The 16,785-nt window shown below is 46.7% G+C and overlaps 1 protein-coding gene across 2 annotated transcripts; it reads right to left on the bottom strand.

Moving 5' to 3' along the window:
- Nucleotides 1-51: 51 nt before the first annotated feature.
- LOC136937895 (dematin-like) lies at nt 52-16,299 on the bottom strand. Of its 2 annotated transcripts, XM_067231029.1 has the most exons (17): nt 16,126-16,299; nt 9,341-9,399; nt 7,861-7,900; nt 7,539-7,619; nt 6,879-7,034; nt 6,649-6,711; nt 6,411-6,549; nt 6,287-6,331; nt 6,036-6,185; nt 5,475-5,611; nt 4,895-5,000; nt 3,886-3,947; nt 3,313-3,361; nt 3,188-3,195; nt 2,945-3,010; nt 2,643-2,723; nt 52-2,429 (listed from the first exon to the last, which is right to left on the bottom strand). In XM_067231029.1, the coding sequence occupies exons 3-17, from the start codon at nt 7,870-7,872 to the stop codon at nt 2,316-2,318; spliced, it is 1,269 nt and encodes a 422-aa protein (XP_067087130.1). In that variant the 5' UTR covers nt 7,873-7,900; nt 9,341-9,399; nt 16,126-16,299; the 3' UTR covers nt 52-2,315. The 2 variants fall into 2 exon arrangements, with proteins under 2 accessions (XP_067087130.1, XP_067087129.1); XM_067231028.1 differs by lacking the exons at nt 52-2,429; nt 2,643-2,723; nt 2,945-3,010; nt 3,188-3,195 and having other exon boundaries at nt 3,228-3,361; nt 6,667-6,711.
- Nucleotides 16,300-16,785: the final 486 nt, after the last annotated feature.

The raw sequence follows: 16,785 nt of genomic DNA, 5'->3' as shown, positions 1-16,785 counted from the left end.
GGTGTTGGTCTGTGCATGTGTCACATCAGAACGACAGTAAACATATTCCTCAAACCAAAAATGCATTTTATTGTATCTCACCGTTTACCATTCATAGCAGTCCTTTCAACTTCATTCAAATGTGAAACGCCCGCGTGCATTCTTAAGTTTTGCACCCTAGGAGTATTATGACAGGCATTATTTTACAAGAGATGGTCATACCTGTCCCAAATCAGAGCTTAATTCTTCATTGGTATGCCATTCAGCTCATTGTTCACCAAATCATCGTATGAATTCAACCAAAATGGAAAAACACAGAAGTACAAAAGAAAATAAACTGTAAATAAACAATCTTCTTGTCATAATAATATATTAGTCATATCAACTCATAATATTCTAACTACATAACAGGATAAATCAAAACAACAAACTCTTCAGTATTTCAATGACGTACAGATTCATAAAACCTAGCTGACTATTGATCAATCAGTTCTAAAGCCAAGATTACTTTTCCATTTTTTTCTCCAAGTTTCCTTTTTATCCAGCACGTGTTAACAGGCAAAGCGTGAAGAGAAGCTGGGTGAGAAAGCAGTGGTATTGACTCGGAGTTCAATACAGACTCATTCTGTGAGAGCATATGGAAGCCTCGCGCGTGTGAGTGTGCGTCACATGATTGTGGTTGTACTTGTAGATTTATACTGCTTTATTGACCTGCCGAAGCAGGGGCACACACATATCTGTGTGACTCGGTGGAGATGTCACAGCTGGGAATGACAGAGTTGGAGAGAGATACCGAGAGAGACAGAGAGAAAGAGATCGAAAGAGAGACCGAGAGAGAGACCAAGAGAGAGAGACCGAGAGAGAGAGAGAAAGAGAGAAAGAGAAAGAGAGAGAGAAAGAGAAAGAAAGAGAGAGAGAGAGAAAGAGAGAGAGAGATAGAGAGAGAAAGAGAGAGAAAGAGAGAGAGAGAGAGAGAGAGAGAATGCATCCTCAGGGTAGTGCAGTTCAAACTTCTCTTCTTGGTTGATATTGAATGTGTTAATTTGACAGGCTTGTGTTAATATGATAAATTACATTATTCTTTTTTTATTGTATATTTTTTCATTATTTGGAATAACATGCCACTTTCTTGGAAGATAAAAAATAGCTGCACATAATTTGGTCACAAAAGCAACACCAGCGGATGTCAGATAAGACTAAAACCCTCTTTACGAGTGACCCAAAAGTCAATTTTGGGAGTGACAAAGGAGGGAGCGGTGTACAAAGTTGTTCTGTAGAAACAGGGCAGTGCTGGCCAGTGCTGGGAAGGTAGGGCTCTCACTAGCAACTATATGCTAACTTAGCTAGCTTGGATGCATTTAGTGTATCCCATTGTAGCTCAAAGTTTACATAGACACTAACTCTTCCGTACTATTTAGCTTGAAGCTAACCTTTATGATAACTCCTCTATATTCTCTCCTTTAAAACAGGAAAACTGCACTTAATCATCATCGTGGCAACCAGTCAACCAATCAGAGCACAGGGAAGGTTTAAAGTGATTTAAGTGGGCAATACAAAGCTTTAGTATAAGACTATAATTGTTCAGTAATGAACTATGTTGGTCATAGTTGTGGTTTTGAGGTGTTTTTTTTGCATATAATATACAGACGAGCCTTTGGCCTTCAGGGGGAGCGTGCTGATAGATCACATGACATGATAGATCACATGACATGATAGATCACATGACATGATAGATCACAGGACATGATGGTGAAGATAGAACACCCCTCGAAAGTTGGACAAATTCGAAACCACAAAGTTGTCACTTCATCAACTCGATCTGCTGTATTTGTTTCATGAGTACACATTATGTAGGTTTGGTAAGGTTTGTTAGATTGCTAAAGTGAATATTTCTATGGCTTTCCTTGTGGCAGTGCTCTAAGGACTAAGAACTGTGATTCATACTGTATATAAGCTATAACTCAGCTCAAACCCGTCAGTCTAACCAAGCAGGCGTATCAGTGGTCGGTTCTGAAGCAGTCAACATCGAGCCTATCTTAATGGTGTGGGCTGATCAGAACGGACCACGTACCCTTTTCTGTCCTGGGCCCCAGCCTGTTTGTTGCCGTCAGGTTAGTGCACCTGTAGCCTGTCACCAAGGTTACAGACCAGGTGAAGCATGAGGGCTGGGGGGACGCTGATGTGAGGGACCCATTTGTGTTTGCCTGTGTGCTCGTCGATCTCCATGACTACGCTCGTTCAGGATCATTGTTGTTGTTGTTGCCGTGGCGGTCACAGTCGCGCTCAGGGTTCCGTCTGATGTTGCGGGAAGTGCAGTGGCTTGTGGGGTGTGTAGTCTAGAAGAGGGAGAGCTTCTTCTTCATGTCGTTCCTCTTCCAGAGGGAGAGGCAGTCGAACTCCTCTATGGGCATCTCAAAGAGTCTGAGGAACTCCTCCGAGGACAGGTGCCTCTGGAGGAAGGAACAGGAAGGAACAGGTGGGAACAGGAAGGAACAGGTGGGAACAGGTTTGAACAGGTGGGAACAGAGTTCAGGTCACATCTGGCCCAAACATCTACAGGTCCACCACCGTCACAGCTAAGCTTTGGCCCGGCCACTAATCATCCACAGCACAACATGACAGCACACGATGGCGTACAGTGTACTGTAAGTGTGTGATCCTACCTCCAGCCTGGTCCTGTCGACGCCGGGGGGCAGTTTGCCCCTGCCTCGGTGGGTCACCATCAGCATCTCGTAGGGGTAGACCTGGAGAGGTGGGCGAGGAAGCAACAACACAGGCTGAGCTGGAGCATGAGCCTGGCGCCCCATCGCAAGCCACGCAACGCCAGCCCATGAACCTGTAGGCTGCTGTCTGCAGCCTGCTGTCACAGCCAGGTGTCTGCAGCCTGCTGTCTGCAGCCTGCTGTCTGCAGCCTGCTGTCACAGCCAGGTGTGAGTCAGCAGTCAGTCAACATGGTGTGTATTACCTTCTCATCCAGCATGCTGGGTAAGGAGGTCCCTCGGTCCATCCTGGTGCTCTGGGCCTCTCCGTTCTACACAATAAACCCGCATTTGTGAGACAAGACACGCATGTACGCACACACACTTGCATAAACACACACACATGCACATACACACGGTGGTTCATGGGAATCATAAAAAAGAAAAAAAGAAATCACAAATAAGTGTGTTTTTTGGTCATGTGGTGTTGGTCCAGATATCTACGGTACCTGGAGACCTGTGAGGAGACAAGACAAGAGAATGTGTGTCAGAGACCAGCGTGCAGTACACCATGGTCACACTGTGGGCTGTGCTGTGGTACCTGAGGTACCTGGGGTACGAGACTCTCTCTCACCTGTCTCTCCCTTGTCAGTGTCAGATGAGGAGAACTCGACTGACTGGAGCTGGAGAGCAGAGGAGGACCAGGGTCAGAACTGTCTTTGTTTTGTTTGCGTTAAGCAGGTCAAAGAAACAAGCTTTCAGCTAAATAAATGTCACAACGTTCGTTTTCTTATTCGCTGTAGTCATGCGTCTACAGCTTGTTCACGTGTGGAATCATTAGAAAGCCCAGGATGTCCTCTACAATTGGACAGAATAAATAAACACAAAGGGCCATATGATTTAAAAGTTACTAGCCTCAAATGAGTATCCCTAATACTGAACATAAATGAATTGTAGGGGTCTCAGAGGGACATGGGAGAGATACTGAGAGTGAGTTTGTATGTGCAGTCCAGCCTGCACTACCTACCCTGGTGAGACCAGATACTGAGAGTGAGTTTGTATGTGCAGTCCAGCCTGCACTACCTACCCTGGTGAGACTAGATACTGAGAGTGAGTTTGTATGTGCAGTCCAGCCTGCACTACCTACCCTGGTGAGACCAGATACTGAGAGTGAGTTTGTATGTGCAGTCCAGCCTGCACTACCTACCCTGGTGAGACCAATCCTGCTGGACGTTGCTGGAAAATAGACAGATCTGGATCCGTTCGGTCCTGAGAAGCAGAACAAAGAACACTGATGACTGACATCATTATCATATTCATATTTACATATATTCAAATATGAGATACGAGAGAGATTTGGTTTGCTGGTTCGATTCCCGGCCATGCCACATGACGTTGTGTCCTTGGGCAAGGCACTTCACCCTACTTGCCTCGGGGGAATGTCCCTGTACTTACTGTAAGTCGCTCTGGATAAGAGAGTCTGCTAAATGACTAAATGTAAATGTTATACTGCCTTTGCTCTGAAGTCAAGGCCTTGTAGTAGTTCTTCATCCTGACCACTAGAGGTCAGAGCAGTGCTGCTTTCACTGGGGACTAACAGTTAATCGCTCCTGGAGTGTAATCGGAGGGACAGCAAACGTCCCTGTGAGGCAGTGTCAGTAAACATCAGTCTCCTGGAGGATGGACAGCTATGATGGAACTGTGACAGATGCGAGTCATTTAAAGCCATGAATGAGACTGTTTAAGCTTAAAAACGGCAAAGCTCCTTGTTTTAACATTGGATAGATATACGGAGGGTTTAGCAGCCACGCAGAGGTGGGTCATGTGACTGTACACAGCGGATGTTTTCACTAAAGTAAACAGCCTGATGAACTGATAGACGCTTTGACAGGGAAGAGAGATTCTGGCAGGTCTCTGCCTCTCATACAGCTCTGAGATGCAGCCGGAGAAAAGATGGAGTCAGAGGCGAGGCAGAGGAGTGGGCAGGGAACGAGTGACTAGAACGTGAGGAAAGAGAGGTAGGTGGAAGAACCGGAGGAGGGGAGCAGAGGAGGGGAAGTGTGGAACATCTGTCTGTCCCGTCTTCACCGGCAGCCGATTGGTGGTGGTGAAGACGGGAGATCAGGGCACAAACACACTCTCAGATTCACAGCAACCACTCCTATGAGATGCGTTTGTGCATACAGGTTTTTACTGTGTGTGTGTGTGTGTCTCACCCGCATGCAGGGGTGTCCTGTCGGGCAGAGAGCGGGTTTTCCTGCGGAGGGGAACAGCCTTCTCCAGCTCCTCCTTCAGGATGATCTTCCCCAGGTTGGACTGGATCTGGAAGCAGACCCCATCAGTGTGTGATGTCACCAGAATGTGGGTGCCATGTCACCAGATTGTGGGTACTATGCTTTGTCATCATCTGCCACACGTTATCGTCACAGCATTTGTCACACACACCTGCATGGTTCGACATTACCTCATAAACATAAAACACACTATTATAGGTGAGCTGCAGAACTGGTATATTGTTGTAACTGTATTTGAAACACTGTGTATATGTAAGGACACGATCGTGGAAAACATGAACTAACTTGCGAGCTTTAAAGCTCTAAACTTAGATTGTTGGTGATCTGCAGGGTTGGTAAAGAGAAGGTGGAGTGTTTGGTATCTGACCGCAGATCAAGAGGTTGCAGGTTCAAATTCCCCCTGTATGTTTCTTTGGATAAAAGCATCTGCTAAAAGAATATGTTTCAGTAAAATTACAGTCTGAGAGTATAGGTGACCCCCAACATGCCATGTTTCTCTGACCTTGTTCAGCTCCTGTGTCTGCATCAAGCGTAACCCTGGCGACACGTCCTCCAGGTCCCCGTCGTCGTACTCCTCATCCTCCTCGTTCATCTCTCCATCCTTCCTCTGAGACACAGCCTTCTTCCTCCATTCTATCTCTAGAAAAACAGGAAGAGGATGGTCGAGTCAGGTTGTTTGTCTGACACGTTCATGGTTGATGTAAGTGTTGCTGTAAGGGTGTGTGGATCATGATTAAGACCATTTAAACTGGCAGGTTCTTCAGCCAGTGATCAATAGTCTCTTCATCCCTGAAATAAGAACCTTCCCCCTCCTTCATCTCTCTTTCACTCTTCTCTACCTCTCTCTACCTCTCTCTCTCTCTCTCTCTCTCTCTCTCTCTCTCTCTCTCTCTCTCTCTCTCTCTCTCTCTCTCTCTCTCTCTCTCTCTCTCTCTCCTCTCTCTCTCTCTCTCTCTCTCTCCTCTCCTTCATTTATTTTTGCTCTATCTCCCACCCCTACTCTGTCCTTCATCATTAATCAGACCAGTTGCCGTTGACACCATCTTATTAGAGTGGGGCGTACCAACTGCGGCCAGGGAGGGGGGGCAGGGCCAGTAGTCCGTCTCTATCTTTGAGGGCAGGCTGGGATCAGGTGGCTGCGCGGCAGGAAATTTTGAGGACTCGATGATCAGGTCCTCTATGTGCTTCCCCTGGGGGATAGGGGCTAAGATTTCTGCGCACACACACACACATGCAAACAGGGTGATTAAGTGTATGGTTTAAATCAGTTTCAAGGCAGGTTAAGCTGCATTACACATGCTTTTCTTGACATACCTTGTTTGTAAATGGGTGGCTTCTTATAAAGATTGGTGCCGTTGCCTGGAAAGAAAAGGAGGGACAATCAGTTGAAGGAGAAGAGAAGAAGAGATGTGTAGAGGAGAAGTGAAGAGAAGCTTACCAGGCCTGTGAAAGTGCAACAGTGGGGTCTTAGAGGTGGAGGAAGGGATGGTGGAGGAGGATCTAATAGTCTGGATGGTGGAACCGGGAGAGGAACCTCCAGGTGACTGGTTCTCCAGCCTCTCCTTGTACAAAACAGTCTGAAAACAGAGAACGCAGAAGCCATCAGACAAAATCTACATGAGATATTGACAGTAAATATATACATATATATTTGATATTATAAAAAAAACACTGACTTCATCCATCCATCCTACCTCGGGAGAGGTAGGGGGAGAGAGGGAGCGTGGCGACATGGACCTCTGAAAGAGAAAAGAAAGAGAGAAAGAGAGAAGGAGGGAAACACTGTTAGTTGACATCTCTCCTACTCCTACTCATCCGTCTTCAGTGGTGTTATTCCAGAGAGTCTGCCTGGTGCTAAACATCATCATCGTCATGGTGATCGCTGTGCTGTTCGGTGACCTCTGACCTCACGGCTACAGGGCAGCTCGGAACGCTCCATTGGACTGTAGTGGAAGTGGGGCTCATACATCATCAGGTCAGGCCTTTCTATGTCCAGGATAGCCTTGTCTTTAGGAATGGCTGCCAAGTCCTTATAACCTATCACCCCATCATCCATCCTGGCCTGGAGAGAGAGGAGAGGAGAGGAGAGGAGAGGAGGAGAGAGAGGAGAGGAAGAGAGGAGAGAGAGGAAAGTAGAGAGACAGAGAGAGAGAGAGAGAGAGAGAGAGAGAGAGAGAGAGAGAGAGAGAGAGAGAGAGAGAGAGAGAGAGAGAGAGAGAGAGAGAGAGAGAGAGAGGAGAGAGAGAGAGAGAGGAGAGGAGAGAGAGGAGAGAGAGGAGAGGAAGAGAGGAGAGAGAGGAAAGTAGAGAGACAGAGAGAGAGAGAGAGAGAGAGAGAGAGAGAGAGAGAGAGAGAGAGAGAGAGAGAGAGAGAGAGAGAGAGAGAGAGAGAGAGAGGAGAGGAGAGGAGAGGAGAGGAGGAGAGAGAGGAGAAAGGAGGGGTGATGAGGGGTGGGGAGGAGAGGGGAGAGGAGAGGTAGGCTTAATGTGAGCCAGTATGCGGATACTGCCGTCAGACACGTTGATTAATGATGATTAATAGTAAATTGTATTTCTGCAGGACTCACCACGATGGCGGCCGCTGGGGACCCCGGGACACTGGTCCCTCGGAGGGAACACACACTCCCTGGGGAGGTCCTGGCCAGCTGCTGCTCACACACACACACACACACACGCACACACAGGTCAGAGGTGTGAAAACCCCAGTAAAACAGAGAGATTAGCTGTGAGAGCTACGTAGAGAATCAGGGCTGGATTCGTAGGGAGATGAGACAGGACGAGAGAAAAAAATTAATTCTATATCTGGAGGCTTGTTGCCCAGCAACCTCATGTAGTATGCTAGGGGATGAAACCCATGATAAGCCCGAGAAAATACAGGCTGTGGCTTACCTTGGGCATCATCTTAAACGATGACTCTATTGTCTCTTCCCTGGGTCAGGATTTACAGGAGGGAAAAAGAGAATGCGGGAGAGAGTTAGAAAGAGAAATTAGAATATTAACAAGATTTTACTGTTCACAACTTCACGACAACTTCATAATCTGAAACGTCTACAAAAACGTGTTGATAACAAGGGCACTCAACCGGCTTCTGGAAGGTTCCAGATAAGCCCTGTTCATTGATATCCCTGGCCCACGTCCTAGATCACAGTATCACCATAGCTACCAGCAAAAAAAAAACAAAAAAAACTCTCACACACTGTCATACATCAGGGTGTTGAGATCTGATCAGATCGACTGAACAATTTGTACGCCACTTTGGGATAAAAACCAGAATGAGTCAAATCGAACTGAACGCAGTGGAAACACAATAGACATACAGTAGAATGAGTGTGTTAGGCTAACCCTGATGGTGTGTGTCCCAGTGCAGAGCTGGGTGACTAGGCGGCTTGTGGAACAGCCCAGTACCATCAGCCTGGCAGCCAGTCCAGCAGCTTGCCACCAACACCTCTGCATTGTGTGTCCTGCTTTGCTCTGTCACAAAGGACTTATTCTAGGGCTGGCAGGCCTTTGTCAGCTTACTGAAAAGAAACACACAGGTTTCCAGACTGACTAACATTGCCAGTCTGCAGTGTTTGGGATGACGCATTGGGTGTGTTGTGTTCGTTTGATGTGTGTGTGTGTGTATGTGACCATTAAAAGGATCAGGGAAGAGAATATGTATCACCAGACTAATCTGGTCTGATATTTGGACCATATGGTCCACATCTTAATGCCTGCTCTGGTTGTCTACACAATGTGAGCCTGGTTTTACTGGTACAAGGCAACACGCAACCCCCTAAAAATCTATCTGATACAGAGAATAGTGTCACACAAGTCTTGTTGTTCCTTGTTTACATACTGTAAACTGATGTCTTCTTCACAGATACCATAACAATAACATCTAAAAGATCGTTAAATTCAGCTCGATTCCTGTATTCTGAGAATTACGGTGCAGTTTGCTCCCTAGCTTCTCCTTTGGCCCTATAATCGATATATACAAGAATGAATGATCACAAATATGTTATTTCTTCCATTTGTCATGAGTATTTGATACGATCTATGCCTGTGGCGTAATCAGGAAGTTCATGGTTGATGTAAGTGTTTCTGTAAGTGTATGTGGATTATGATTAAGACCATTAAAACTGGCAGGTTCTTCAGCCAGAGATCAATAGTCTCTTCATCCCTGAAATAAGAACCTTCCCCTCCTTCATCTCTCTTTCACTCTTCTCTACCTCTTTCGATCTTTCCTTCCCCCTCTCTCTCTCTCTCTCTCTCTCTCTCTCTCTCTCTCTCTCTCTCTCTCTCTCTCTCTCTCTCTCTCCATCTCTCTCTCTGTTCTGTATCTATTTCTCCATCTCTGGTTTGTCTGGGCAGGCAGCAGTAGTGTTACCTCACACAGTAAGAGGAATCATCTCCTTCTCTCTTGGGTTTCGCACCCTGAGCCCCAATCTGCAACACAAAAGCAGCCCGGTTAGACACAGCGTTCAACACAATAACACAACACACAAGAAGAACACAAACTTACACACAAACACTTGCACTCAGAAACACACACCCTCACAAACACGTTCACATTTAGGAACACACTCACACAGATACATTTACACATACCCACACACTGAATCAATTTTATTAGACATTCTAACCCAGCCCCCAGTGTCTCCATGGTGTCTCCTAGTCCAGACACAGGTCTGGTCTCCCCCTAGGAGGGTGTGTGGGGGGGGAGGTGAAAAGGGAGACCCCCCCACACATCCCCCGACAGCCCATCATCAAGGTATTGATTCATGTTCAGGCTCGGCAGCACCAGTGAATAAATTATTCACATCCTAACACGTCTCTGTCACTTGGGACATGGTGAGACAGTAGCTCTCTCTCTATCTTTCCCTTCCTCCCTCTCCCTCCCCCTCTCCCTCTCTCTCTCTCTGTCAGTCTCTCTCTCTCTCCCCCAGAAGGCTGCACACAACACACAACCTGGCATCACAGTGTAAACAGCTGCACAGCATGGTGTAAAGCGATGCGGCTCTGCGTGACAACCCAATCACAGCGAGGGGTTCCCCAACGTTCTGAGAGACAGGAACCACGTCTGGACTGTCAGGGCAGACGACCACGCTGGGAACATGCCCGGGTTCAGCTTGGAAAAACGCCAAGATGTGAGGGAATGAATGCTCTCTAGCAAACATCGTTATTGTCACTGTGGTGTTGCTGTTGGCAACGAGTCACAAGCGCGAGAGACAGGGAATGTAATGGAGAGAGAGAAGGATATGTAGGAAGTGGTCCAGGCTGGATTCAAACCCGCGTCCCTGTGGTAAAGCCTACATGGTGTACACACTTAACCAGTGAGCCACTGGGGCGCCACATATGACGAGTTAAGTCAGACCTTCAGCGGTCTGTTTACATAGACGGTTCTGGACTGGAGAACCTATGGGAGATTGAGAGTTGGTGTTGAATAACGTTTGCCCTTGAGGCGGGTCCTGTTTCAGACTAAATGTTCAGGATGGATCGATACCTGGGTTCTAGTTTACTCAGCTTGATCTCTCCTTCTCTGACCCTTCCCAGTGGCTACTCTCTGTCCTAACCTCATGGGCCTATATTATACAGCTCTTTTTAATGCTGTGAGTTCCATGTCTGTGAGTTCATACACACTGAGAAGGGTGTAGCTCAGCTATAGCATTTGATGTCTGATAAAAAATATGCCGGTTCAAATCCCCCCTGTACGTTTCTTTGGATAAAAGAGTCTGCAAAATTAAAACATTTTCATGTATAATATCTTCTAAATTTGGACGATCCCTGGTAACTTCTGAGTGCGGAGGCTGGCCTGTGGCATAGTAACTGTAACCACAGGAGATCGGTTGTGAAGGAGTGGGCTGTGAAGACTATGTGTGTGTGTGTGTGTGTGTGTGTGTGCAGAAGAGAGAGCTGTGGAGTGTGTGGGCTGAGCCAGGCATTTACAGGGTGTCAGTTCTCTCCATGTATGTGTGTGTGGGTGTGTGTGAGAATGTGAGTATGTATGTGTGTGTGTGTGTGTATGTGTGTGAGAGTGTGCAGAGTCATATGTGTGCATGGACTGTTGCCTGACTGATAGAGTTTCTAACCTGCTAACATTGTCTTGCCAGAGAATGTGGAATATTCATGCCTCTCTGAACAGAACTCAGAATGAGACTGTAGTTTACAATGCACACAAACCCGAGTTGAAGAATGTAGCGCGATGTGACCAAGCACGACACATTGTACGCCTTACAATGCTGAGAGAGTTACTCAAAATCCTTCACGGGTATCATATAGAATGTGGAATGTATTTGTTTGGATTCCAACATCCCTTACGGAGCCATTAGACAAATCGCAAAGCAGCCAAGCAAAATAGTGCATCCAGCCACTCAACTCACCCTTAAAAGCCACAAAACAATAGGCACATAAATACTACCATTTTCTACATGGCTGTGCACCTCTTGTAGTCACGGTTTTTCAAAGTGCCTTTTGTTTAGTAACATCACATAGCAACACCACGATAACCAAGCAAGGGAACGAGACAAACCACTGACAAACAACTGCTGAACCGGAGGATTTGGAAACACCCTCCATCCTCTGTTCCTCCTAGCCAGCCTCCCACAGATCTGCACCAGCACCATCCTGGCCATCACCGACCTTTCACCCCGCTGCCTCCAGCAACCAGCCGTGGAATTAATCCCTGCCCTTTGTCTTTACTCTGCAGCTGCACATTACTGTGATTAACTGCCAGTCCCGGCCCTGTGCTGGGGTTATAACTGGGGAGATGGTGGGCTGGTGCTGGGGTTGGAGGGCTAGGACTGGGCCTAGTGTCTGGGTTTGTGGGGCCTGGTTCCGGAGCTTTAGACCGTGGCCTGAGCGCCGGCTGGGTAAGGTCTCCCTCCAAGTCCTCTGTCACTGTCTATGCTAGCTTTATTTCTGCTGACTAACCCCATTCATGCTAAACAGTGTCGGAGCAGAAGAAGGGCACGGAGAAGAACGGAGGGCGACCGGCTCGCTGGTTTATGACCTTGTTTCTATTATGTGGTTCTCTGGAAGGGCTGAACCCACCAGGGGGGTTCTTAATAACACTCAGTGGGTTTTACGTCCTCCTTTTACAAAGGCCGCTGAGCAAGGAGGCCTGGAAGACACATCTAGGGGGTCTCTAAAACACAGCTACGATAGGAGGAACCGATTTGTTTTCAGTTCAGTCGCCGCGATGAGTGAACGTGTAGCATCCAGTGTATAAGAGTCTCAGGAATGATCCTGAACACGAGTCTGTCTCTGCCCTTTTCCTCTCTGTCCCCCCTCTCTCTCTCTCCAGTCACTCTCTCCTGTCTTTCTCTCCTCTTCTGTCCAGTATCTCTTTCTATCTCTTCTATAATCTATTTTGTAGAAGATCTCTCTCCTCTTCTCTCTAAATCTCTCTCCTTCTCCGGTCCTGGTATCTCAGCAGACTGTAGTTGACATGAGCAGCAGAGGAGACACAGGCATGGATGCATCTAGAACAGTCAGAACCCAAGTCACATGACACTAAGAATCCAGTCACATGACACTCAGAAGCAGAAACATCGGTTCCATCTTCATGGTCGCTGTGATGTCTCTGTCAGAAACAGTGCTACGTTTGACACATTTAGCGTTTGAACAGGACGTTTCCCCGGGCAGTGCTGTAAATGAATACACTACAGTTCCAATTCAGCTCCAAAGAAACGGATGCCTCCCGTGCTGCAGTGAGTTTCAGCAGCAACGTCACTTATATGGGGCACAGATATAATTCTCCAGGGTCCAAATGCTGACTCACTCCATGAGATTCATTCCGACATGAGTCAGCCACTGTCCTGGGGACAGTATGATCATTCACAAACCATTACGATTACCTAGCAACTGAGTTAGTGATGCATTTCACATGAAAAGATAAATGGGGAAGCCTTCTGCAGTCTACACAGTCAGGTCTAAATACAAACCAACGCATGTTACAAGAACAAGGAAATCACGTGTAGCAGTGTGTATATGTGTGTGTGTACTGTATGCCTGTGTGTGTCTATGTTGGTGTGCTTTTTGTCAAACGGCCTCATTAGAAACTCACTTATCTCAGCCCAACACAACCAGACCACACCCAGACAGCCTGACACTGGCGTCACCGAGGCAACGGCTGCTCTGATTGGCTGCTGTGACTTCCCAGCGCCTCTTCCTGGCCTCTTTCCCTCGTCGGTTTGACACATGGTCCCTGCATGCCACACCTGCACCCCGAGATAAGGTTCCAGGCCGAGGCACATCCAGCTACGTCACCCCCCCCCCCCCCCCCCCCCGATCCCCCCTCTTATAGGCCACAACAACCTGCCTCTGAGACTGCTCTGCATACTGTGAGATACAGGCAAGATCAACACTATTCAGATGAGGCAAAGGAAACGTAAAAAAAAGAGGAAATAGGTTGTATAGGACACACACGCACACACAAGCACACACACAGGCTTTCTATGTAAACATACACACAATTGCGCACATGGGCACTTGAAGAGACACACACACACACACACACACAGGCCCAGTGGGTTATTTCTGTGCCACCAGTCGCCCCTCCTCCTCCTATGCCTCTCTCTCCACTCTCTCCCTTCCTCTCTCGCTCTCCATCCCTCCTTCTCTGGTCCCATCTGTCACAGAGGCACAGCTTTGTCCCACCATTCCTCTACGAGCTACCCCCCCCCCTCCACCCCACCACCCCCACACCACCCTTCAAACCTCAACCCAAACCCTTCTCCTTTTCACTCCACTCTTCTCCTCTCCTCTTTTCGGATCCATATCTTCAACAATGAAAAACAAGGATTATGGGTTTACCTAGTTGTTTTTAACATCAAGAGCATGGTAATGGCTTGGTCAACAGTAAATTAAATATCGTCATTAGATTTCAGCTGCAGTATGTGGCAAGCCACAGACAGCGGGTTTACATTTACATTTACATTTAGTCATTTAGCAGATGCTCTTATCCAGAGCGACTTACAGTAAGTACAGGGACATTCCCCCCGAGGCAAGTATGGTGAAGTGCCTTGCCCAAGAACACAACGTCATTTTTGGCACGACTGGGAATCGAACTGTTGGACTCCCTCACCGCTCAGCCATCTGACTCCCAGTTTGTCTGACGTCTTGGTGTGAGGGTGGATATCGTAGTGATTGTCAGGCTTGTGACAAACCACCCCAGTGACAAACACACAGCCTGACTCAAACACTGAAGCACAACAGCTGGAGAACAATCTAGAGTCATTTACAGCGCTTCGACAAACCGACAGAACCGTTCGTTTGTTTCTTCCGTTCAGCACTATTTTACAACCTTGTTGCGGTCAAGTCCATGGTCTCGCAAACAACATTAAGTCTTCACCACATTAACAAATTCCGATTCTCCTACAATCTCTCTCCGTAGTCCCTTTTGTGCTGGAGGTTAAGGAGGTTAGGGGCTTTGTAGGGACTAGCTGGTAGCACTGGGAGACATAAGTACAGGGTTAAGACTTCCCTTTCTTAAAACTGTGCCAGCACCGTCAGCAATTAACATGGTGGCTCATTAGCCTTAAACCACATGGGCAGACAGATTGAAGCAGCTGAACTCTTTTTCCAGGGTGCTCGTCGATACATTCTATGACTGAAGAACAGAGAAGTATTTTGGCTGTCCTATCAATGTAAGATCTTCAGCTTGGTTCAGGTAAAGATTTTGACATTGATAAATATTGTCAAGGGAAGATGGGATTCTTCAAGCTCACAAGCAACACTACCTTACCCCTCTCAGTCTGTCAACACTACCTTACCACTTTCAGTGTGTCAACACTACCATACCCCTCTCAGTGTGTCAACACTACCTTACCCCTCTCAGTGTGTCAACACTACCTTACCCCTCTCAGTGTGTCAACACTACCTTACCCCTCTCAGTGTGTCAACACTACCTTACCCCTCTCAGTGTGTCAACACTACCTTACCCCTCTCAGTCTGTCAACATGACGCCATCTCACAACACTACCGTTCCCTGTTTATATAACAAGTAAGAGAGAGGAGGTTGAGTCACGTTTTAAAATAAACCAGTAAATCTCTCAGGTCAGGTCAAGACGAAGTATGTAAAACCATATACTACTTTTATCCAGGAATAATTCATCTGGGGGTCATTAATGCTCATTATGTAACCTGATGTTTGGTTAAGTTTTCAATCCCCAATGATTTTTGCTTCAGACAGGAGAGCTCTTATGACAACCAATTGACTCAACAGTCATTAGCCCTGGGGGTTTTTTGGTCGCAGATTGAAGTAGCAATATATATGTTCACAGACCTGCTTGAATTAAATCAGTGATATGATAGATTAGCTCAGATTATATCCCCCCAGCAGGTTAGCTTCCAGCGTAATCCTTGTATTTTTCCATATGTTCACAATGACAGATGAACAGGCCACACTGGTGTATATATTTAGCAATGTTAGAATGATCACCATTAAGAAATGATTTCAACCCAATGGTGTGCAACCCTACATCCCAAATCACCACTGCCTGAAAATAATGATTGAATCAATAAATGACAGATACTAATAGAATTCAGGCCTCAAAATATTTCAAAACTATGCATTAAGATCATATGACAGCGGGAGTGATATTGTGTTCAGATGTCTGAAAGATCACAGATCCTACAGATATAAAAGGACTCGGTCTGCAGTGATGTGGATGTGATGATAAAGATAGAAGTGGGAATAGGAGTGGTGGAGAAAACGTGACGCTCTGGTTGTTTCGTTAGGTTTTCCGCCTTGACAAGCGGCTATACGGGGGTACCGGACCTGTCCCGCCGCATCAACCGGCAGCGACGTTATGTAAAAGCTTTGCGTTAATCCATCATTCACAGCACACAAAACATATCGACTTTTTTATCGACAGTTAATCACGTTTTCTGTGCAAAAATCGTATCAAATAACGCTTCTATAACCGATTTTGATGACAGTAATGAAAGTAACGTCCTTAATCGTTTATGGTTGACTGGCAGCATCAGCATCGCAGCTGGTTAATCCCTGTCTAGTCTGGGCACCACCATCATCATCCCAGCCAAGACAAGGTCGGTGGCTGCATCCTGTCTTAAATGTAACCCTACCAATGATAACTTGATCTTTTTTATAGCCTAAAATTATGCGAACAGTTGATGTGTAAACTGGTGTACTGACCGCATAAAGCTTACCTGGAATGTTCCTAAACGAATCCGTCTTCAGCCAGTGAATTGAAGACCACACTAGGCTTTCCTTTTCCACTCTACACTTCCCTGAAATGATAACGAAGCAAAGGAAAAACTAAACAAACAACCAACGAGATCGAGAATTATGTGAGCCGGTTGTTAGTGTACATCCACCTGCGCTGTTCGTTGCAGCGGGACTGACCTACACCTCTGCTGAAAGCAGCAATGTGTGTTTCTGTGTGTTGCTGCCCCCCGCGCCGCTGGGCCAATCCAACGCCCTGGAGGGGGAATTTGCCGCTCACCACACAAACGTGACAGCGCAGTATTCTATCGCTTCAGATGCTGGCATGCTCCTCATAGTCGTTTATTGTTAAGGAAAGAGAATGTAGCCCATGTTTTAAAATGTGTACACCTGTTAGCTACGAATAAAAACGTGTGAATTCAGCTTGTTCTCCCAACTCATGTAGGCAATGACAGAAACAATTGCATCTGAAGCTATGGATGGACTCAGCTGGTTGTTAAATATGGTGGGTAATGGCATGATTAGCAGGCTATAAGAGACAACCTTATCATCATTAACCTCATGATAACGGATAACAATGTGGCCGTGGCTTGATGAAAACCAGCTACATGTTATATCGCGTTTGGATTGCTTGCCAGTTAAAG

This window comes from Osmerus mordax, chromosome 28, assembly GCF_038355195.1.
Source record: "Osmerus mordax isolate fOsmMor3 chromosome 28, fOsmMor3.pri, whole genome shotgun sequence".
Taxonomy (NCBI): Eukaryota; Metazoa; Chordata; class Actinopteri; order Osmeriformes; family Osmeridae; genus Osmerus; species Osmerus mordax.
Note: the sequence above shows the minus strand (reverse complement) of the source record. Positions and strands in the feature narration are given on the sequence as shown.